Here is a 25,392-nt window from a genome sequence, read left to right on the forward strand (position 1 = left end):
TTAGGCCTAGAATGATGTTAGCTAAGTCTCGTGAAAATCGGTTTAGATTTAGATATAGGTCAAATATATAGTTTCGCCCGATTTTATGTAAACGGTGTACCAAAGTCCCTATATATCTTTCGATTTGCACGAAATTTAGTGTAGCGTAATGAATTAGGTATAGAATGATGTGTGCTAAGTTTCGCGAAAATCGGTTCAGATTTAGATATAGCTCCTATATATCGTTTCGCCCGATTTTAGGTAAATGGTGCACCAAAGACCCTATATATGTTTCGCTTTGCACGAAATTTGGCACAGCGTACTGTATTCAGCCTAGACTGATGTGTGCAAAGTTCATCGGTTCAGATTTAGATATAGCTCCCATATATAGTTTCGTCCGATTTAAGGTAAATGGTGCACCAAAGTCCTTAAATACTTTTGGATGTGCACGAAATTTGGCAAAGCGTAATGAATTAGGTCTAGAATGATGTGTGCAAAGTTTCGAGAAAATCGGTTCAGATTTAGATATAGCTCCCATATATAGTTTCGCCCGATTTTAGGTAAATGGTGCACCAAAGACCCTATATATGTTTCGCTTTGCACGAAATTTGGCACAGCGTACTGTATTCAGCCTAGACTGATGTGTGCAAAGTTCATCGGTTCAGATTTAGATATAGCTCCCATATATAGTTTCGTCCGATTTAAGGTAAATGGTGCACCAAAGTCCTTAAATATCTTTGGATGTGCACGAAATTTGGCAAAGCGTAATGAATTAGGTCTAGAATGATGTGTGCTAAGTTTCGAGAAAATCGGTTCAGATTTAGATATAGCTCCCATATATAGTTTCGCCCGATTTTAGGTAAATGGTGCACCAAAGACCCTATATATCTTTCGATTTGCACGAAATTCGGCACAGCGTAATGAACTAGGCCTAGAATGATGTGTGCCAAGTTTCGTGAAAATCGGTTCAGATTTAGATATAGCTCCCATATATATTTTCGTCCGATTTAATGTAAATGGTATACCAAAGTCCCTATATATATTTCGATTTGCACGAAATTTGGCATATCGTAATGAATTATGTCTAGAACTATGTGTGGTAAGTTTCGGGAAAATCGGTATAGATATCGATATAGCTCCCATATATATTTTCGTCCGATTTTCGGTAAATAGTCCCTTTGTATCCTTCGATTTGCACGAAATTTCGCAAAGCGTGCTGAATTAAGTCTAGAACGATTCAGATTTAGATATAGGTCCCACATATAGATTATATGTTTAAGAACGCGGCGTACCGATTTCCGTGTAACAATTTTGCTATATTCGTTTTCTATAAATTTTCTCCATGTTACCCAGACGGCTCTTAATCTGCTCTATTGAAATTAAAGATAGGATAGGTTGGAGAAAGAGGGAACATAGACATCCAATTTTTAGGAGACATATGTACAATATAAACAAAGTGGTGGAGGGTATCATATAGTCGGCCCAGTCCGACCTTACTACTTTCCTTACTGATTTTTAAATAATGTTTTTCCAGCTAACACCCAAGAGGCGTGGATTTTTTAAACAATTTTTTTTCCAAGACTCCACAATGAGCCATATCAACCACTTATCACTCCGCTTAATAGTGTCTCTTAATAATATCACCGCCAATCATTTAGGGGGCTAATAAAGACCCTATAGCGACATCTATTTAATCATTTCATGCTCAATTTTCATTTTAGTTGTTAGCTATTTGATTTGTTTTTGTATTTGCATTACAGTTGCAAATTGGCAGCTCTAACTCCCTGCCTGCCTTCCAGCCAGCCGCCTAAATGAATGGTTCCAATTTAAATTAAGTGTGACTAAGAGTCAGAAAAATGCCACACAATAAAGCAAATGTAATTTTTAATGGCGAACAATAACGGGCGAGTAATGACGTACGAATGGTGGAAGACAAAAAAAACTCCGACCAGGGAACCTGGCTCACTAAACAGCCACCAATGGGGAGAATGTAAAGAAAAAAAAAAACGGGCGAAACAATTGTTTGAACACGATAACAACAGCAACAACAAAAAGTTACGTTTGTGCTTTGGTTATAAGCCAAAGGTGCAACCCGTTACAATATCAGAATGGCTATATGGGACACAATGAAGAAAAAGGCTAGGAAAAAAACAAGGCATGGTCGGTCACCAGCGAAATCAAATAAATAAATCTGGCACGAATTGCATGTATAACCCAGCAACATAGTGGCCTGGTTTGTGGTGGTAGATGGGGTGGGGTGTTAGAGAGGGTTGGGGTTTATCTCTCTGGGTTTCTGGACCATTTTCGGTGGTCATGATGACAAGTTAAACGTTTTGTGTGTCGACGATACAAGTGATTTCTATGGGGGAAAATAGTGAATGGGTTAACGGAACTCCTGGTCACCTTATGGATGGCTTGGCAACAAATTATTTAAAAAATCCACGCCTTATGGATGGCTTGGGGAAAATGATTTAAAAAATCCACGCCTTATGGATGGCTTGGGGAAAATGATTTAAAAAATCCACGCCTTATGGATGGCTTGGGAAAAATGATTTAAAAAATCCACGCCTTATGGATGGCTTGGGAAAAATGATTTAAAAAATCCACGCCTTATGGATGGCTTGGGAAAAATGATTTAAAAAATCCACGCCTTATGGATGGCTTGGGAAAAATGATTTAAAAAATCCACGCCTTATGGATGGCTTGGGAAAAATGATTTAAAAACACCACGCCTTTTATATTTACTTACTTAGCTGGCTTGTGACAGACCTTTCGTTCCATAAGCCGAGCTCAAAAAGGATTTCCAGGCGCGTCGGTCTTTGGCGCAGTTTTTCCGATTTGAAAGAAATTGGCCTTCCCATACTGCGTGAACCATCAGCTAGTTCGCTTTTATATGCGTTGTGGGCTGGGCCATCTTCAGCCATTCTCACCACATGACCTAGCCAACGTAGTCTAACTATGTCATTCAACGGCGATATTCACCGTCAACGAAGATCGGCCCATATATATTTCGGAGAATTTTTCTTTCAAACACCCTATGAGCTGCCTCATCTGCTTGCGTAAGTACCCATGCTTCGGATCCATATAACAGCACGGGTAGTATCAGCGTCTTGTAGAGTGTGAGTTTGGTCTGGCGGGAGGTGGTCTTGCTTTTGAGTTGTTTGCTCAGACCCTAGTAGCATATGTTGGCGATCACAATCCTTCTCCGAATTTCAAAACTGATGTCATTCGTTTTATTTATGGCGGTTCCAAGGTATATCAAATCTTTGACTACCTCGAAGCTGTAGTTCTCAAGTTCCACAGTTGGTCTGAGTCTACTGAACTTCGCGTTGCGCGTTGAAACCATCAGCTTGGTCTTCTCGCCGTTTACTGCCAGACCCACTTTGGCAGAATCCTTCTCAATTTGTTCAAAGGTGGCTGTTATCGCTCGCAATGTTCGACCCATTGTATCGACGTCATCTGCGTAGGCGAGTAACTGGTGTTGTTTGGTGTACAGAGTGCCATTTCTGTTCACTTTTGCCTCTCGTATGACCTTTTCCAGCAGGATTTTAAAAAGATTACACGACAAATTGTCACCTTGTCTGAATCCTCGTTCAGCATTAAAGGGCTCCGAGAGGTCCTTTCCGACTTTAACAGCTGATCTTGTGCAAGTTAAAGTTATCCTGCATAGCCGAAATAATTTTGCAGGAATGCCAAACGCAGACATTGCTTTAAACACCTCTGAACGGATAGGGCTGTCGAATGCGGCTTTATAGTCGACGAATAGGTGGAATGTGTCGATGTGTTTTTCGTGGGGTTTTTCCAGGATTTGGGGTAGAGTGAAAATCTGGTCAATGATTGATTTGCCAGGTCTGAAGCCGCATTGGTATGGTCCAATAATGTCATTGACCATTTGCGTCAGTCGTTCACACAGCACACTGGATAGCACTTTATATCCGATGGGTAGGAGACTTATTCCTCTATAGTTGGCACATATCGTCTTGTCTCTTTTCTTGTGCACGGAACACAGGATGCTGAAGTTCCATTCCAATTGGGCATGCATTCTTCTAGCCAAATTGTACTAATCGGCTGGTGCATGCTCCTTACCAGCATCTGACCACCAGTCTTTACTAGTTCGGCTTGTAACCCATCGGCACCTGTTGCTTTATTATTCTTCAGCCGATTGATTGCTATTCCGACTTCAAATTGGCTAGGTGGTATACACTCTATACCGTCATCTAGTATTGGTTCTGGGGTATCTTCTTCACCGCCACTATTTGATACCAGAAGTTTTTCAAAATACTCCTTCCAGATCCTCAGCACGCTGTCTGTATCTGTCACCAGGTTTCCTTCTTTATCTCTACAGGAGGATGTGCCTGCACCAAAGCCTTCGATTTGGTGTTTTACCCGTTGGTAGAATTTTCGGACTTCATTCTGACTCCTATACATCTCGATTTTCTCACGTTCATGTTTTTCTTGCTCTTTCTTCTTTTGTTCTGAAAATACGTTTCTCCTCTCTCCTTTTCTCCCGATACTTCTCCATCACATTACGTTTTGCTACTTTCCGCCGGGTTGCCCTATACGCTGCGTTTTTCATATCAGTAGCATTACGACACTCCTGATCGTACCACAGATTTCTTGATGGTGATCTTTGGTACCCAAGTGTTGTTTTTGCTGCAGTTTGTAGGGAGTGGGCAATTTTCTGCCATTGTGCTTCTATATTATTATCGGGACCAGGGGTGCTTTCGTCAAGCAGATGGGTAAGTTGAGCGGAGTAGGCCTCGGCTACCTGTTGTGTTTGCAGCTGTTTGACGTAGAGTTTCCGTGTTGAGTTCGATCACACCTTTGCTGCAACGTTAAGACGAGTGTGAACCTTGGCTGCCACAAGGTAATGGTCCGAATCGACATTCGCTCCTCGGATCGATCAGACGTCTAAAACACTGGATGAATGCCTTCCGTCTATCACAACGTGATCAATTTGATTTCTAGTTGCTTAATCAAGAGATATCCAGGTGTCCTTCTGTATATCGAGATGCTTGAATCTGGTGCTGTTAACTACCATGTTTTTTGCTGCCGCGAAGTCAATCAACCCCATGCCGTTGTCCGATGTTTCTTTATGGAGGCTGAATTTTCCGACGGTGGGGCCAATGATATTTTCCCTTCCAATTTTTGCATTAAAATCTCCTAGCAGAATTTTAATGTCATGGCATGGCAACGGTGATATGCTGTTTCTAGGCGCTCCTAAAATATGCCTTTGGTCTGCTCATCATTGTCTTCGGTCGGAGGATGGACGCAAATGAGACTGATGTAGAAGAACTTCGCTTTTAAACGGATTATAGCCATTCGCTTCATCTACTGCAGTGAATCTGGAGACGAGGTCTTTTATTCTCCTGTTAACCATAAATCCGCAGCCAAATTCATGTCCCGTTTTATGGCAGCTATAATACAGTGCGTAATCGTCTGATTACTTACGCCTGTCCCTTTCCATCGCATTTCCTGTACTTCTTGTGTACATCCGCCAAAGCGAACACTGTGCTTGTTCTGTACGACGCGCGCACATTCCAAGTGCTAATTCGCAGATTGTGGTCCTTTATACTTTGCGGGGGTCGTTAACATTAGGGGGGTTTGGTTTTCTTTTTCTTTGCTTTTTCAAAGTAGGTTGTATTTTCCGAGAATGGGCAACTAACCCGACGCCTCAACCCATTTTTTTGATAGTTCTTATGGGTGAACTCGCGGCACATATTAGCTCACTGTTTCATCGGGTGACGAAAATAGCTCCACATGTGGCTCCGCGGGTAGGTCAGTGTCCAGAATTGAGAAGAAAGAGGGACCAAGATAAGCCTGGACTTCGCCATGTTATAGCCAATCAGAGCCGTTGCTTGGTATCTATCATCCCCTACGCCACCCGGATTATAGTTACCTCTGGAAAAAATTATTTCAAAAATCCACGCCTTATGGTTACCTCTGGAAAAAATTAGGATTTTCCGAGAGTGGAAAACTAACCCGACGCCTCAACCCATTTTTTGATAGTTCACCCATAAGAAGAACTCGCGGCACATATTAGCTCACTATTTCATCGGGTGACGAAAATAGTTCCCTAGGTGGCTCCGCGGGGAGGTCAGTGTCTAAAATTGAGAAGAAAGAGAAACCAAGATAAGCTTGGACTTCGCCATGCTATAGCCAATCACAGCCGTTGCTTGGTATCTATCATCCCCTACGCCACCCCGCCTTATGGTTACCTCTGGAAAAAATTATTTAAAAAATCCGCGCCTTATGGTTACCTCTGGAAAAAATTATTTAAAAAATCCGCGCCTTATGGTTACCTCTGGAAAAAATTATTTAAAAAATCCACGCCTTATGGTTACCTCTGGAAAAAAGTTATTTAAAAAATCCGCGCCTTATGGTTGCCTCTGGAAAAAGATATTTAAAAAATCCACGCCTTATGGTTGCCTCTGGTAAAAAATAAAAAAAATCCACGCCTTATGGTTGCCTCTGGAAAAAGATATTTAAAAAATCCACGCCTCATGATTGCCTCTGGAAAAAAAATATTTAAAAAATCCACGCCTTATGGTTGCCTCTGGAAAGAAATTATTTAAAAAAATCCACGCCTTATGGTTACCTCTGGAAAAAATTATTTGAAAAATCCTCGCCTTATAAATTGCTTATGATTTTTTTTAATTTCCACCCTAGTGTACCTTTCAAATTCGTCCTGACTGTACCCAACGCCTTCGAGGCTTTATGTTTATTAGCCCCAATTCACTTATGATTCCATTAATAATTTTCATGTTATGACTATTGTGGGTTTTGGTTTCTTAATTCCCATAAAGATATTTTGTTGTTGTTGCTATTATTGCATGTCCATTCACGTCTGTGTGTTTCTTCGCCATGTCCATATCCTTTTACATAACAATGGCCATGTGCAATCATTTTGTTGTACACTTTTCAAAAATCTAAGTCTAGGAGTTCGGGAAAAAAATCTTAAAACCAAAATTGGCCTGGGAGAGCGGGGTGAATGCGAAATCTTATTTAATGTGGTTCAAATCGAAACAAATCGTGATTTACAACCCAGCCATGGTTTTTTAGATTGTAAACTATTTATAGACATGCAAAGTTTTGGTGTCTTAGTTGGTCGGGTTGTTTTTGGTGTTGGTGTCAGCTTTGGACCTCCACCATAACAACCGGCTATAAACCTATTGTTTGTTGGCTAACAATCATTCGGCGGTAGAGTTTGGACCATTTGCAATGGTTGCCGGTCGAGAAGGCGTAAATGTGAGAATTTTTATGGTGACAATTTTACACAATTGTTAATTTCTGTTGAGTTCCCCCGGCGCCGCTTCCCCCTCTTGTGACCATTGACTTCTTGTTCGGTTTGTCATTCACTTTGTTTCATTTCATTGCATTTGGTGACAATAAAGCGAATAAAATTTGTCATAAATCAAAAATTTATTATAATAAATTATAATACAAATACATATAATGACAATAGATGTTGTAATTTTGTGTATACGTGTGTGTGTGTCTATTTGCAACAAGGTAATGGGAAAATAGATTCGTTAAAATTCGAATAAAAAAAGTTTGTCATTGTAACAATGGAAACGGATCCGCATTACAGAATAATTTCAGGGGGTCAACATAAGGCGTGGATTTTTTAAAGAAAAATTTTCAGAGGGTGTCGTAAGGGATGATAGATACCAAGTAACGGTTTTGATTGGCTTTAACATGGTGAAGTCCAGGCTTATCTTGGTCCCTCTTTCATCTCAATTGTGGACACTGACCTCCCCAAGGTGCCACCTGGGGTAGCTATTTTTCATCACCCGCTGAAACAGTGAGCTAATTTGTACCGCGAGTTCACCCATAAGAACTTTAAAAAAATAGGTTGAGGCGTCGGGTTAGTTGCCCGCTCTCGGAAAACCCATCCTACTATGAAAAAGGAAAGAAAAAGGAAACCAAACCCTCCTAATGTTGCACTTGGAATGTGCGCACGTTGTACAGAACAGGCGCAGTGTTCGCTTTGGCGGATGTGCTCAAGAAGTACAAAGCCGATATTATTGCCTTACAAGAAATGCAATGGAAAGGGACTGGCGTAAGTAAATCAGATGATTACGACCTGTATTATAGTTGCCATGAAACGAGATATGAATTTGGCTGCGGATTTATGGTTAATAGGAAAATAAAAGACCTCGTATCCAGATTCACTCCAGTAGATGAGCGAATTGCTATAATCCTTACAAAAGCGAAGTTCTTCTACATCAGTCTCATTTGCGCCCATGCTCCGACCGAAGATAAAGATGAACAGACCAAAGACATATTTTACGAGCGCCTAGAAACAGCATATAACCGTTGCCCTGGACATCACATTAAAATTCTGCTAGGAGATTTTAATGCAAAAATCGGAAGGGAAAATATTTTTGGCCGCACCGTCGGAAAATTCAGCCTCCATGAAGAAACATCAGACAACGGCATGAGATTGATTGACTTCTCGGCAGCATAAAACATGGTAGTTAGCAGCACCAGATTCAAGCATCTCGATATACACAAGCCCACTTGGATTTCTCCCGATCGAACAACGAGAAATCAAATCGATCATGTTGTAATAGACGGAAGGCATTCATGCAGTTTTTTAGACGTCCGATTGATCCGGGGAGCGAATATCGATTCGGATCATTAGCATGTGGCAGTTAAGGTACGAACCCGTCTTAATGTAGCAGCAAAGGAGCGATCTAACACAACACAGAAACTCGACGTCGAAAAGCTGCAAACACAACAGGTAGCCGAGGCCTACTCCGCTCAACTTACCCAACTGCTTGACGAAATCACCCCTTGTCCCGAAGAAGCACAATGGCAGAGAATTGCCCACTCCCTACAAACTGCAGCAAAAGCAACACTTGGGTACCAAATACCACCATCAAGAAATCCGTTGTACGATCAGGAGTGCCGTAATGCGTATGGGGCAACCCTGCGGACAGTAGCAATACGTAATGCGATGGAGAACTATCAGGAGAAAAGGACAGAGGAGAAACGTATTTTCAGAAAAAAGAAGAAAGTGCAAGAAAAACGTGAGCGTGAGCAAATCGAGATGTACAAGAGACACAATGAAGTCCGAAAATTCTACCAACGGGTAAAACACCAAACCGAAGGCTTTGGTGCAGGCACATCCTGCTGTATAGATAAAAAAAGAAACCTGGTGACATATACAGACAGCGTGGTGAGGATCACGAAGGAGCATTTTGAAAAGCGTCTGGTTTCAAATAGTAGCAGTGAAGTGGATACCCCAGAACCAATAATAGATGACGGTATACAGTGTATACCACCTAGCCAAGATGTAGTCAGAATATCAATCAATCGGCTGAAGAATAATAAAGCAACAGGTGCCGATGGGTTACAAGCCGAACTATTCAGAACTTGCGGTCTGATGCTGGTAAGGTCCGATGCTGGTAAGGAGCATAATACAATTTGGCTAGAAGAATGCATGTCCAATGATTGGAACCTCAGTATCCTGTGTCCCGTGCACAAAAATGGAGACAAGACGATATGTGCCAACTATAGAGGAATAAGTCTTCTTCCCATCGCATATAAAGTGCTATCCAGTTTGCTGTGTGAACGACAGAAGCCAATGGTCAATGACATTATTTTACCATACCAATATGGCTTCATACCAGGCAAATCCACCATTGACCAGATTTTCACTACCCCAAATCCTGGAAAAAAACCCACGAAAAACACATCGACACATTCCACCTATTCGTCGACTATAAAGCCGCATTCAACAGCCCTATCCGTTCAGAGGTGTATAAATCCATGTCTGCGTTTGGCATTCCTGCATAATTAATTCGGCTAATCAGGATAACTATAACAGGCACAAGATCAGCAGTTAAAGTTGGAAAGGGCCTCTCGGAGCCCTTTAATAGCGAACGAGGATTCAGACAAGGTGACAGTTTGTCGTATGACCTTTTTAACATCCAGCTGGAAAGGGTCATACGAGAGGTAAAAGTAAACAGAAATGCCACCCTCTACATCAAACAACACATGTTACTCGCCTACGCCTACGCCGATGACATCGACATAATGGGTCGAACAGTGAGAGCGATAACAACCACCTTTGAACAAATTGAGAAGATGTCTGCCAAAGGGTGTCTGGCAGTAAAGGGCGAGAAGACCAAGCTGATGGTATCAACGCGCAAGCCGTCTAGTGACTCGGACCAACTGTGGAACTTGAGAACTACGGCTTCGAGGTAGTCAAAGATTTTATATACCTTCGCACCGCCATAAATAAAACGAATGACATCAGTTTTGAAATTCGAAGAATGATAGTGATGACCAACCGATGCTACTATGGTCTGAGCAAATAACTCAAAAGCAAGGCAACCTCGCACTCTACAAGACGCTGATACTGCCCGTGCTGTTATATGGATTTGAAGCAAGGGTACTTGCGTAATCAGATGAGGCCACTCTTGAAGTGTTTGAGAGAAAAATTCTCCGAAAGATCTATGGGCCGATCTGCGTTGACGGTGAATATCGCCGTCGAATGAACCATGAGTTGCACCAGCTATTCTCGGACATCGACGTTGTTAGACAGGGAAGGCCATGAATACGATGGGAAGAACAGGTCGAAGGCAACATTGCTGAAAATAGTCTTTCAAATTGGGAAAACTGCACAAAATTTTTTCTAAGCTCGGCTTATGGAACGAAAGTTCTGAAGAATATCTTTCTAGAGCCTATCACAAGGCGAGGATTTTTTAAAGAATATTTTTCTAGAGGCTATCACAAGGCGTGGAGTTTTTCTACCCTTTACCACACTCTGGTACAGGGTATTATGTCTTTGTGCTTATGTTTGTAACAGACAAAAGGAAACGAGATAGACACATGGTTCCTTTTTAGAATATGCATAGAATCACTTTTTAAGTCGATTTATGCATGCCCGTCCGTCCGTCTGTCCGTACATGTATTTTTGTGATCAAAGTACAGGTCGCATTTATGGTCTGATTTGGATGGAATTTGGCATAGGGCAATTATTTGTCCCAAGGACGAACCCTATTGAAATTGGGAAAAATCGGTCCAGATTTAGATATAGCTCCGACATATATTTTCGTCCGATTTAATGTAAATGGTGTACCAATGTCCCTATATATCGTTCGACTTGCACAAAATTTGGCAGAGCGTAATAAATTATGTCTAGAATGATGTGTGTTAAGTTTCCTGGAAATCGGTCCAGATTTAGTTATAGCTCCCATATATAAAATCTCCCATATATAAATTTTCGTCCGATTTAAGGTAAATGGTGCACCAAAGACCTTATATATCTTTCGATTTGCACGAAATTTGGCATAGCGTACTGAATTGCGTCTATAATAATGTGTGCAAAGTTTCGTGAAAATCGGTTCATATTTAGATATAGCTCCCATATATTTTCATCCGATTTTAGGTAATTGGTGCACCAAAATCTCTGAAATTCATTCGATTTGCACGAAATTTGTCATAGCGTTGGTGCACCAAAGTCCCTATATATCTTTCGATTTGCACGAATTTTGGTATAGGGTACTGAACTAAGTCTAGAATGATGTTGCTAAGCTTCGTGAAAAGATCCATTTCTAGGCCGATTTACACAACGTACTGATGTTATATAAATTAGTCTCTGGCAAGTTTCCCTGAAATCGGTTCAGATATATTCTACATATGTTAGGATACATATATGTAGAATATACCCAAAGTGGTGAAGGGTATCATATAGCCGGCCCAGTCCGACTTTACTACTTTCCTTACTGGTTAAAGAATATTTTTCTAGAGGCTATCCATAGTCCCTGAAAAAAATACTTTAAAAAATCCAGGCCTTATGGTAGTCCCTGAAAAAAATATATTTATAAAATCCACGCTTTTTGGTAGTCTTAACAAAAGACTTAAGACACATACTTCATTCGATTTTTTTTTCTTTGGCAAAATCTCATTAAAATAATTTTTATTTGTTATCATTTCAATAATCCATGATATTGCAAATTTATGCAATGGAACGCACTTAAAATTGACCAACATAAACATTTATGAGACCCATGGGGTATTCCATTTAATATCGATGATGATGAAGGCGATTGCTGCTGTGATTTTTTGGCCAAAAATCATTTGCTTTATTACCACCAAATGTCATTTTGGTATTCAGTTAACATTTTTCTTAGGTTCAGTTTTTTTTTTTTTTTTTTTTTGATATGTCATTGGGTCAGGGCTTTGTTGAGATATTCTAATGTGTGTGTGGGTCTTTGAATGCCCTGACTGGCATTCATGTGTAAAAGGCCAAATGATGATGATGACCAACATCATCAGAAGAAGTCCAATAAATTTAAATGTTATTTTTCGATTTTTATTTTATTTTTTGGTTCGAGTTACTAGACCAAATCAATTTTTCAAATGTATTTTTTCAAATCACTAATCTATTCCCCTCTTGTTTTTCCACCCCTCTCTCTCTCTCCCCTACTAGATATTTCGTTTCCAATGTCTTGCAATTTCAAATCTATCGTGGCATGTGTCGTGCTGCTGGTCAATATGATCCCAATGATCCCCGCAAACCGTTGCACAAATGTGATGTCTATCGTCATCCGGAGGCTGGCAATTTATTAAAGTGAGTCTTGACAATTCTATTTGCGAACGAAATTGTTAACAATTTTGTGTGCGATCTAATGAATTGCTATTCTCTTGTTACAGAAAAATCATGTCCAAAGGCTCCTCACAACCGTGGCAGGAAATCATGGAAGAAGCATTGGGCGAAGGCCGTCTCGATGGTTCGGCACTGCGTGAATATTTTGCTCCCCTCGAGGAATGGTTACGTTTGGAGAATTTGCGTACCAATGAATATGTAGGCTGGAATTATGACGGTGATTATTGTAAGCGAAGTATCGAAACGGCCAATCTGCAAGTGTTCGGTGGCTACTATAATCATGGACAATCATCACGACTGGTGTCGAAGCTGGTCTTTATATGTGTAATTTTTTCATCTATACTAGCATTAGTTTTTTAAACGAAGTGTGTAATTTAAGTTTTGTTTTTAATTTTATTATTTTGTAATTTAATACTAATCGCCCAGTCATTTAATTCACTTAACTAAAGTTATTAATAAAAAATAGTTTAAAAAATAAAAAAGGTGGTTTGGAATTTAATAAAAAGAAGGAGGTAAATTTTTTATACCCTTCACCACACTGTGGTACAGGGTATTATGTATTTGTACATATGCTTGTAACACATGGTTCCTTTTGAGAATATTCATAGAATCACTTTTCATGTAGATTCATGCATGTCCGTCCCTCCGTCTTTCTGTCCATGTTAAATTGTAAACAAAGTACATGTCGCATTTATGATCCGAATTGGATGAAATTTGGCACAGGTCACTTATATAGATCCCATATATATTTTCGTTCGATGTTATGATAGTGGTGTACCAAAGTCCCTATATATCATTCGATTTGCACGAAATTTGACATAGTATAATGAATTAAGTCTACAATTATGTGTTTTAAGTTTCCTGAAAATCGGTTCAGATTTAGATATAGCTCCCATATATATTCTCGTCCGAATCAATGTAAATAGTTTACTAAAGTCCCTATATATCTTTCGATGTGCACGAAATTTAACATAGCGTACTGAATTAGGTCTAGAATGATATGTGTTAAGTTTCCCGAAAAATCAATTCAGATTTAGATATAGCTCTCATATATATTTTCATCCGATTTAAGATAATTGGTGCATCTAAGACCATATATATCTTTCGATTTGCACGAAATTTGACACAGCGTACTGAATTAAGTCTAGAGTGATGTGTGCAAAGTTTTGTGATGGGAGATTTAGATAGCTCCCATATATAGTTTCGCCCGATTTTAGATAAATAGTCCACTAATGTCCCAAAATATCTTTCGATTTGCTCGAAATTTGGCACAGTGTACTAAATTAAGTCTCGCAAGATGTGTGTTTCGGGAAAATCGATTTAGATATAGATATGGCTCCCATATATATTTTCGTCCGATTTAATGTAATTGGTGCACCAAAGTCCCTATATATCATTCGATTTGCACGAATTTCGGTATAGGGTACTGAATTAAGTCTGCTTAGTTTCGTGAAAATCGGTTCAGATTTAGATATAGCTCCTATATATATTTTCGTCCGATTTTATGTAATTGGTGCACCAAAGTCCCTATATATCTTTCGATTTGCACGAATTTTGGTATAGGGTACTAAATTAAGTCTAGAATGATGTTGCTAAGCTTCGTGAAAAGATAAAAAGCTAGACCGATTGACACAATGTACTGAAGTAATATAAATTAGTTTCTGGCAAGTTACCCTGAAATCGGTTCAGATCTAGATACATAACAAAATCGCGACGTCTGTTAGGATACATATGTACAATATACCCAAAGTGGTGAAGGGTATCATGTGGTCGGCCAAGTCCGACTTTACTACTTCCCTTACTGGTTTAATTGGTTTTGTTAAACCAATTTTTAAGCCACCCATAAGGCGTGGATTTTTTAAATAATTTTTTTTAAGCCAATTTTTAAGCCACCCATAAGCCGTGGATTTTTAAATAATTTTTTTCAAGCCACCCATAAGGCGTGAATTTTTTAAATAATTTTTTTTCAAGCCACCCATAAGGCGTGGATTTTTTAAATAATTTTTTTTCAAGCCACCCATAAGGCGTGGATTTTTTAAATAATTTTTTTTTCAAGCCACCCATAAGGCGTGGATTTTTTAAATAATTTTTTTTCAAGCCACCCATAAAGCGTGGATTTTTTAAATAATTTTTTTTCAAGCCACCCATAAGGCGTGGATTTTTTAAATAATTTTTTTCAAGCCACCCATAAGGCGTGGATTTTTTAAATAATTTTTTTTCAAGCCACCCATAAGGCGTGGATTTTTAAAATAATTTTTTATAAGGCGTGGATTTTTTATAAAATTTTTTTTCAAGCCAATTTTTAAGCCACTCATAAGGCGTGGATTTTTTATAAAATTTTTTTTTCAAGCCAATTTTTAAGCCACTCATAAGGCGTGGATTTTTTAAATAATTTTTTATAAGGCGTGGATTTTTTAAATAATTTTTTTTCAAGGCTAACAAAATGAGTGGATTTTTTAAATATTTTTTTTTAAGGCTAACAAAAGGCGTGGATTTTTTAAATATTTTTTTTTCAAGCCAATTTTTAAGCGTGGATTTTATACAGTGAAATTTTATACAGTTAACATATTTGGCTCAAGGACGAACCCTATTGAAATTGGGAAAAATCGGTTCAGATTTTAATTTTATATATTTTCGACCGACTTCGTTTTAATTGAGCTCCATGATATTTGCTTTTAATCGATTTACACAATTCTGTCCCATTTTAACAAACAAATGATATGTTTATGGATTGATCTAAGTCGGTTCACATTTATATAATACATATTTTAGTTCATCCATTTCCTTGTTATTGGCCCTTCTGTTAGGATGCATCTTTTTATTATGCCCATAGTGGTGAAGGGTATCATGTAGTCGGCTCCGTCCGACTTTACTACTTTCCTTACTGGTTTAAATTATATTTTTCCACGGCTACATAAGACGTGGATTTTTAAAATAAATTTGTTTTTCAAGCCACCCATAAGTCGTGGATTTTTCAAATAATTTTTTTTCCAAGCCATCCAAAAGGCGTGGATTTTTTTTAAATTATGTTTTTTGCATAACATATTGTAGCAATGGAGTTAATCGAAATCACATTACAACTGGAGTGCTAACATTTTTTGTGGGGTGTTGCCAAAACTGCTTCCAAAACGCACAACTGCTGTTTTTTTATCCTGTCTCTATTCGTGTTCTGGCTTAGACTTGTTTCACGCATTGTTGTAATGCCAGACAAATGCTAGCCAAATCGATCGACGTGTATGTGATATGCCTCCCTTACCCCTGGCATTGACATTGATTCGAATGCATTTAGAACGTATATTTTTATGGCAATTTGTCAAATTGAATTTGAAATTTCGCAACTGAAACAAAAAACATGTTTAGGCGTTTGTCAATATTAGATTTATATGAGAACGTAACAAAACAGAAAAAAAACGATGAGTTTTCAAACGAAAACGGAAGTAGAAATTTATTTTCTTTTTTTTTAAGTTTACTTTTTTCGTTCTATTCAATTAAGATATATTAAGTAATTTATTTGTTAATTATAGGAGAGATAAAATAGCAATTTATGTGAAACAGTTAAAACGATTTATAATAAACTCGTTGGGGAATATGAAAAAACAACAGTTGGCACAAAAAATAATAAATTACTTACTTAGCTGGTTTGTTACAGAACGGTTGTTCCATAAGCCGAGTTTAAAAAAGGTTTCCAAGCGCGTCAATCTTTTGCGCAAATCCACCAATTTGGAAGACCACGTTCCAAGATGTTGTTTTCTACTTGTCTTTCCATCTAATTCGTGGCCTTCCCCTTCTACGGGAACGGGAATCAGTAGGCTCGTTTTTATATGCCTTTTGTGCTGGGGCATTCTCATTCATCCGCACAACATGGACTAGCCACCGTGGTCGCTGCAGCTCAATACGACTGACTATGTCGATGTCCGCGTATAAATTGTAAAGCTCGTGGTTCATTCGACGCCGATATTCACCGTCGACGCAGATCGGCCCGTAGATCTTTCGGAGAATTTTTCTTTCAAACACCCCAAGAGCTGCCTCATCTGCTTGCGCAAGTACCCATGCTTCTTATCCATATAATAGCACTGGTGGTATCAGCGTCTTGTAAAGTGTGAGTTTTGTCTGGCGGGAGGTGGTCTTGTTTCTAAACTGCTTACTTAGACCATAGTAGCATCGGTTGGCCATGACAATCCTTCTCCGAATTTCAAAACTGATGTCTTCTTCGTCGCGACTATTTGATACTAGAAGCTTTTCGAAATGCTCCTTCCAGATCCTCAACACGCTGTCTGTATCTGTCACCAGGTTTCCTTCTTCATCTCTATAGGAGGATGTGCCTGCGCCAAAGCCTTCGGATTGGTGTTTTACTCGTTGGTAAAATTTCCGGACTTCATTCTGATTTGCTCACGCTCATGTTTTTCTTGTTCTTTCTTCTTTTTTCTGAAAACACGTTTCTCCTCTCTCGTTTTCTCCCGATAATTCTCCATCATGTTACGTGTTGCTACTGTCTGCAGGGTTGCCCTATACGCTGCGTTTTTCACATCAGTAGCATTACGACACTCCTGATCGTACCATGGGTTTCTTGGTGGTGGTTTTTGGTACCCAATTGTTCCTTTTTCTGCAGTTAGTAGGGAGTGGGCAATTTTTTGCCATTGTGCTTCTATACTATTATCGGGACAAGAAGTGCTTTCTTCAAGCAGATGAGTGAGTTGTGCGGAGTAGGCCTCGGCTACCTGTTGTGTTTGCAGCTTTTCGACGTCGAGTTTCCGTGTTGTAGTAGATCGCACCTTTGCTGCAACATTAAGACGGGTGCGTACCTTGGCTGCCACAAGGTAATGGTCCGAATCGATATTAGCTCCTCGGATCGATCGGACGTCTGAAACACTGGATGAATGCCTTCCGGCTATCACAACATGATCAATTTGATTTCTCGTTACTTGATCAGGAGAGATCCAGGTGGCCTTGTGTATATAGAGATGCTTGAATCTGGTGCTGCTAACTACCATGCTTTTTGCTTCCGCGAAGTCAATCAACCTCATGCCGTTGTCGGATGTTTCTTCATTTTCCGACGGTGGGGTCAAAGATATTTTCCCTTCCGATTTTTGCATTAAAATCTCCTAGCAGAATTTTAATGTCATGGCCAGCGGTCATATGCTGTTTCTAGGCGCTCGTAAGATATGTCTTTGGTCTGTTCATTTTTATCTTCGATCGGAGCATAGGCGCAAATTAGAGTGATGTAAAAGAACTTCGCTTTTATACGGATTATAGCAATTCGCTCATCTACTGGAGTGAATCTGGAAACAAGGTCTTTTATTCTCCTGTTAACCATAAATCCGCAGCCAAATACATGTCTCTTTACATGGCAGCTATAATACAGGGCATAATCGTCTGATTTACTTACGCCTGTCCCTTTCTATCGCATTTCCTCTAAGGCAATAATATCGGCTTTGTACTTCTTGAGTACATCCGCCAAAGCGAAAACTGCGCCTGTTCTGTACAAGGTGCGCACATTAAAAATGCCGATTTGCAGATCGCGGTCCTTTATACGTTTGCGGGGGTCGTCAACATTAGGGGGGTTTGGTTTTCTTTTTCTTAGCTTTTTCATAGTAGGTTGGATTTTCCGAGAGTGGGCAACTAACCCAACGCCTCATCCCATTTTTTATAGTTCTTATGGGTGAACTCGCGTCACATATTAGCTCACTATTTCATCGGGTGATGAGAATAGCGTAGAGGTGGCACCGCGGGGAGGTCAATGTCCACAACTGAGATGAAAGAGGGACCAAGATAAGCCTGGACATCGCCATGTTAAAGCCAATCAGAGCCGTTGCTTCGTATCTATCATCCCCTAAAAACTAATAAATGAAAACATATTTTTTTAATTCTCGCCTAATGGGTGGCTTGAAAAAAGTGATTTAAAAAATCCATGCCTTATTATAGCCTCTCGAAAATATTATTTAAAAAAATCAGTTCTTGAAAATATATTAATGTTCATAAATCGTTATTAATCCAACGATTTCGAAAGTCATCTTGTTACCCTACAAATTGTTTTAAATTCATTTAAGACGATGTGCGCTTAATTGAATTAAAGTGACGCTAGAACAGAACTATCATCACAAGATCACTTTAAAGATTACTGAACTCCATAGTAATGACATCTGAATACATGTGTATGTATGTGTGAATGAAGAAAATAATCATAAATGTGTAAATGGATAGATAGCCCATTATGGTGTATTATTCTTGACATACATAGTACGATGTGTGGTCACTAAGTGTTCACGAAATAATAAGGAAATATGACAGTGACAATTGCCTATGGCTGGAGAGAGGTGAGAGTGGGGACTTTACTTATTTTTAATTCATTTAAAGGCAATTCGAAGAAGAGTTATGGCCCTTTGGAATTTTTGAGATAAAAATTCTCGAAAAAAAATTTGGCGCCCAACTGTTTCTATTTCTAAGCCTATCCCAATTTAAATTTTTTAAGTTATCCTAACATCATTCCTGCCACCTCCATTAATTTACAGTTACATTTCAAAATTTACATAAATCTCAATAAACAACAACAGCAAATATATCAATTAATAACATTATTATTCAATTTAATGTCATTGTATCCGCACTGTGGACCGGCTAGGGTGTTCGACAACGACGCTTGCGACAATCAATTATTTCAAATTACAAAGCTAATAGAATAAATTAATGGCACATCTTATCCGGTTTTATCCGTTAGCATTTAATTATTTATTGTCGGGGCACATTGAAATCAAGTGACAGACAGACAGACCTATAGCCAAGCATGCCAAAATGTATCATATCTACAAACATACGTACTTGCTGAGGTAGCTCACATCAAAAAATACGATAATTAATCATTTGCTTAAAAAAACTGTAAAGTCTAAAAAAAGAAAAAAAAAAATAAACAAACGACTTCTAAATATCTATGTATGTGTGTGTGTAGATGAGTACTCACGCACTTCGATTGTACACAGGCCTAAAAGTTGGATGCCGTATGTGAGAGGCTACACCTAGTAAAATTTGTTTACACGATCTGTGTGCAGCACACCGGTAACAACCGTTGGAGTAGACATGCATCAGCATTTAACAAAGGTGACGACAGCTGGTGAATTAGCAACTACAATGACCTGAGTGACACACACACACGTTAGCAGCAAGATAAAAAATGGCTAATATCAAAAAGAGACTAAGTCACAATATGAAGAAATATTTTTTATATAATATTTTCCGAAACTAACATAAGGCGTGGATTTTTAAATTATTTTTCTCCAAGGCTACATAAGGCGTGGATCTTTTAAATAATTTTGTACGAGGTGCACATAAGGCATGGATTTTTAAATAATTTTGTCCAAGGCTAAATAAGGCTTGAAGAAAGCACTTCTTGTCCCGATAATAGTATAGAAGCACAATGGCAAAGAATTGCCCACTCCCTACAAACTGCAGCAAAAGCAACACTTGGGTACCAAAAATCACCACCAAGAAACCCATGGTACGATCAGGAGTGTCGTAATGCTACTGATGTGAAAAACGCAGCGTATAGGGCAACCCTGCAGGCATTAACAACACGTAACGTGATGGAGAATTATCGGGAGAAAAGAAGAGAGGAGAGAGAACGTGTTTTCAGAAAAAAGAAGAAAGAACAAGAAAAACGTGAGCGTCAGCAAATCGAGATGTACAGGAGTCAGAATGAAGTCCGGAAATTTTACCAACGAGTAAAACACCAAACCGAACGCTTTGGTGCAGGCACATCCTCCTGTAGAGATGAAGAAGGAAACCTGGTGACAGATACAGACAGCGTGTTGAGGATCTGGAAGGAGCATTTTGAAAAGCTTCTGGTATCAAATAGTGGCGGTGAAGAAGATACCCCGGAACCAATAAGAGATGATGGTATGGAGTGTATAACACCTAGCCAAGATGAAGTCATAAAACAATTAATCGACTCAAGAACAATAAGGCAGCAGGAGCCGATGGGTTACCAGCCGAACTATTTAAGACTGGTGGCGAGATGCTGGTCAGGAGCATGCACCAGCTGATTAGTATAGTTTGGCTAGATGAATGGAAGCCCAATGATTGGAACCAACTATAGAGGAATAAGTCTCCTTCCCATCGCATATAAAGTGCTATCCAGTGTGCTGTGTGAACGATTGAAGCCAATGGTCAATGACATCATTGGACCATACCAATGCGGCTTCAGATCTGGCAAATCCACAATTGACCAGATTTTCACTCTGCCCCAAATCCCGAAAAAGACCCACGAAAAACACATCGACACATACAACCTATTTGTCGACTATAAAGCCGCAATCGACATCCCTATCCGTTCAGAGGTGTTTAAAGTCATATCTACGTTCGGCATTCCTGCAAAACTAATACGGCTATGTAGGATAACTTTAAGTGGCACAAGGTCAGCAGTTAAAGTAGGAAAGGACCTATCGGAGCCCTTCAATACCGAACGAGGATTCAGAAAGTGAAAGTGAAAGTTTGTCGTGTGATCTTTTTAATATCCTGCTGGAAAATGTCATACGAGACGCAAAGGTGAACAGAAATGACACTCTGTACACCAAACAACACCAGTTACTCGCCTACGCCGCCTACGCCGATGACATTGAAAAGGAGTCTGCCAAAGTGGGTCTGACAGTAAACGGCGAGAAGACCAAGCTGATGGTATCAACGCGCAAGACGTCCAGTAGACTCGGACCAACTGTGGAACTTTAGAACTACAGCTTCGAGGTAGTCAAAGACTTTTTATACCTTGGTACCGCCATAAGTAAAACGAATGACATCAGTTTTGAAATTCGGAGAAGGATTGTGATGGCCAACAGATGCTACTATGGTCTAAGTAAGCAGTTTAGAAACAAGGCCACCTCCCGCCAGACCAAACTCACACTTTACAAGACGCTGATACTTGCGCAAGTACCCGTGCTTCAGATCCATACAACAGCACGGGTACTTGCGCAAGCACATGAGCCAGCTTCGGTGTGTTTAACAGAAAAATTCTCCGAAAGATCTACGGGCCGATCTGCATTGACGGTGAATATCGGCGTCGAATGAACCACGAGCTTTACAATTTATACGCGGACATCGACATAGTCAGTCGTATTGAGCTGTAGCGACTACGGTGGCTAGGCCATGATGTGCGTATGAATGAAAATGCCCCAGCTCAAAAGGCATATAAAAACGAGCCTACTGTTGGTTCCCGTGGAAGAGGAAGGCCACGAATTAGATGGAAAAACCAAGTAGAAAACAATATCTTGGAACGTGGTCTTCCAAATTGGTGGATATGCCCACAAGACCGACGCGCTTGGAAATCTTTTTTTAAGCTCGGCTTATGGAACAACCGCTCTGTAACGAGCCAGCTAAGTAAGTAAGTAATACCATTCACCACTCTGTGGTACAGAGTATTATGTCTTTGTACACATGTTTGTAACAGGCAAAAGGAAACGAGATAAACCCATAGTTCCTTTTGAGAATATGCATAGAATCACTTTCTGAGTCGGTTTATGCATGTCCGTCCGCCCGTCTGTTGGTGTTAAATTGTAAATAAAGTACAGGTCGCATTTATAATCCGAATTGGATGAAATTTGGCACAGCTCATTTATTTGGCCCAAGGACAAACCCTATTGAAATTGGGAAAAATCGATTCAGATTTAGATATAACTCCCATATATATTTTCGTCCGAATGGTTCACTAAAGCCCCTCTATATCTCTCGATTTGCACGAAATTTGGCATAACGTTCATAATTGAGCCTAGAGTGATGTGTGCTAAGTTTCGTAAAAATCGGTTCAGATTTAGATATATCTCCCATATATAGTTTCGTCCGATTTTAGGTAAATAGTGCACCAAAGTCCCTATATCTCGTTCGATTTGTACGAAATTTGACATAACGTACTGACTTGAGTCTAGAGCGATGTCTGCCAAGTTTCGTGAAAATCGGTTGGTGTACCAAAGTTCCAAATTTGCACTAAATTTGGCACAGCGTACTGAATTGAGCCTAGAGTGATGTCTGATTTTTCGTGAAAATCGGTTCAGATTTAGATATAGCTCCCATATATATTTTCGTCCGATTTTAGGTAAATGGTGTACCAAAGTCCCTATATAGCTTTCGGTTTGCACGAAATTTGGCATAACGCACTGAATTGAGTCTAGAATGATGTGTGGTAAGTTTCGAGAAAATCGCTTCAGATTTCGATATAGCTCCAACATATACATATGTATTCGGCACAACGTTATTGCGTTTTGTTGAAATTGGTGCAGATGCAGCCATAGCTTCCATATGTATTTCGAACGGGTGGCTAATTGAAATTAAATTTTTAACAGTGCTGCGTACCGAATATCGTGTATCAATTGTGCTATAAATCGTTTTCCATAAATTTGTCCCATGGTACGCAGACGACTCTAAATCTGCCCGAATGAAATTAAAATTATCAAAGGTTACAGAAAGACATGAGCATATTCCTTCGAGGGAACAGTGATATGCAATTGTAAGGATACATAGGTACAACTGACCCAAAGTGGAGGTACAACAGACCCAAACTGGAGGGTATCATATAGTCGGCCCAGTCCGACGTTACTACTTTCCTTACTGGTTTAAATAATTTTTTTCCGAGTCATCCATAAGGCGTGGATTTTTTAAATCATTTTTTCCAGGGTCTCTATAAGGTGTGGATTTTTTAAATCATTTTTTCCAGGGTCTCTATAAGGTGTGGATTTTTTAAATCATTTTTTCCAGGGTCTCTATAAGGTGTGGATTTTTTAAATAATTTTTTTCCAGGGGCCTATAAGCCGTTCAAGATACCCATAAGTAGTGCATTTAAAAAAATCAAGCCAGCCCCTAAGAAATTAAATTTAAATATTTGCATATTTTCAAAAATGTTCATTCAACACACCTTCCTATTACATTTCCCACATCGGCTGACCTTGCTTTGATGCAAAGCGTGATATCAAAAAAAAAAGGTGATTAACATGTTGCGTGTGATATTGTGTGAAATAAAAAATCCAACTTCCATTTTAACTAATGGGGCGTGTTGTACAAACACACAGCCGAACACACTCTCACACACACCTAACTGATCACTTGGCTGAACTTCACTCACTGCTATGCGGGTCTATTAGTATGTAAATTATAGAGTCCACTTGATGGTGAGTATGAGAATTTTCACTCAATTTGGGACCGTCCCCCTACCCTTCAAATATCAGTGCCAGAGCACGTTTTATGTTTTATTTTCTTTTTTTCTTTTGTTAATTTATTTTTATTAACAACAAAAATAACAATAATTTGTTCATTTTTCCAGCATAAAGAACTGCATAATGTCGATGCACACACACGCGGTCACATGTAATCAAATCAAAGGACAACAACACTAAGAATGTTGTTGTAGTTTTTTTCATTTTAAATTGAATTTAACAACATTTGTAATCGGAATAGACGTGTGTTGTTGCTGTCGAACTTTGTTCGTGTGTGAGCAGTTGGGCATACAAAATATTTAATTAAGTGGTAATCAAAAGTGATTTTATTTCAGTAGCAGGAGCTATACTGAGCTATACTGAGCCATAAGGGTGGCTTGAAAAAAATTATTTAAAAAATCCACGTCTCATACAGACCTTGAAAAAAATGATTTAAAAAATCCACGCCTTATGGGTGGCTTGAAAAAAATTATTTAAAAAATCCACACCTTATGGGTGGCTTGAAAAAAATTATTTAAAAAATCCACGCCTTATGGGTGGCTTGAAAAAAATTATTTAAAAAATCCACGCCTTATTGGTGGCTTGAAAAAAATTATTTAAAAAATCCACGCCTTATGGGTGGCTTGAAAAAAAATATTTAAAAAATCCACGCCTTATGGGTGGCTTGAAAAAAATTATTTAAAAAATCCACGCCTTATGGGTGGCTTGGAAAAAAATTATTTAAAAAATCCACGCCTTATGGGTGGCTTGAAAACATCATTTAAAAAATCCACGCCTTATGGGTGGTGGCTTGAAAAAAATTATTTAAAAAATCCACGCCTTATGGGTGGCTTGAAAAAAATTATTTAAAAAATCCACGCCTTATGGGTGGCATGGAAAAAAATTATTTAAAAAATCCACGCCTTATGGGTGGCTTGAAAACATCATTTAAAAAATCCACGCCTTATGGGTGGTGGCTTGCCTTAAAAAAATTATTTAAAAAATCCACGCCTTATGGGTGGCTTGAAAAAAAATATTTAAAAAATCCACGCCTTATGGGTGGCTTGAAAAAAAATATTTAAAAAATCCACGCATTATGGGTGGCTTGAAAAAAATTATTTAAAAAAATCCACGCCTTAAGGGTCAGTTGGAAAAAAATTATTTAAAAAATCCACGCCTTAAGGGTAGCTTGGAAAAAAATTATTTAAAAAATCCACGCCTTATGGGTGGCTTGACAAAAAATGATTTAAAAAATCTTCGCCTTGTATATGGGCCTAAAAATATTTATTATTATTTTTTTCCGAAAATTTCGACATATAACGTCGAACGTGCTGGAGCTTATTGTTGTTATTTGTGCTAGCATGATCTTCGACATTCTGGCTGCTCAGGTGTACCCTCACTCTCTCTACTACTGCTGTGGTGAGTTGGAGGCTAATTGCCTCCACCATAGGTTACGTGGGGGATCAGTGTGTGATTTGTATGTTCGCCACCGCTGCTGCTGCTGCTGCATTGTTGTAATGACACAAATGCATACAATTTTATGAGCGGACAATATGACGCAGAGATTAAACGCATTGACAGGCAACAACAACAATAACAACTACAACATAATCATCGAAATTGAAT

The 25,392-nt window shown here is 39.0% G+C and overlaps 1 protein-coding gene across 1 annotated transcript; it reads left to right on the forward strand.

Moving 5' to 3' along the window:
- Positions 1-12,329: 12,329 nt before the first annotated feature.
- LOC133326666 (angiotensin-converting enzyme-related protein-like) lies at positions 12,330-12,925 on the forward strand (the record flags this gene model as incomplete). Its single annotated transcript, XM_061535289.1, has 2 exons — positions 12,330-12,565; positions 12,649-12,925. Coding segments are annotated over 2 exons (513 nt in total), but the record flags the coding sequence as incomplete, so codon positions are not given.
- Between the last annotated feature and the right edge of the window lie 12,467 nt (positions 12,926-25,392).

The sequence above is a fragment of the Musca vetustissima genome, unplaced genomic scaffold (genome assembly GCF_032173495.1).
Source record: "Musca vetustissima isolate MV318-11 ecotype Yass unplaced genomic scaffold, APGP_CSIRO_Mvet_v1 utg154734, whole genome shotgun sequence".
NCBI classification, from domain to species: Eukaryota; Metazoa; Arthropoda; class Insecta; order Diptera; family Muscidae; genus Musca; species Musca vetustissima.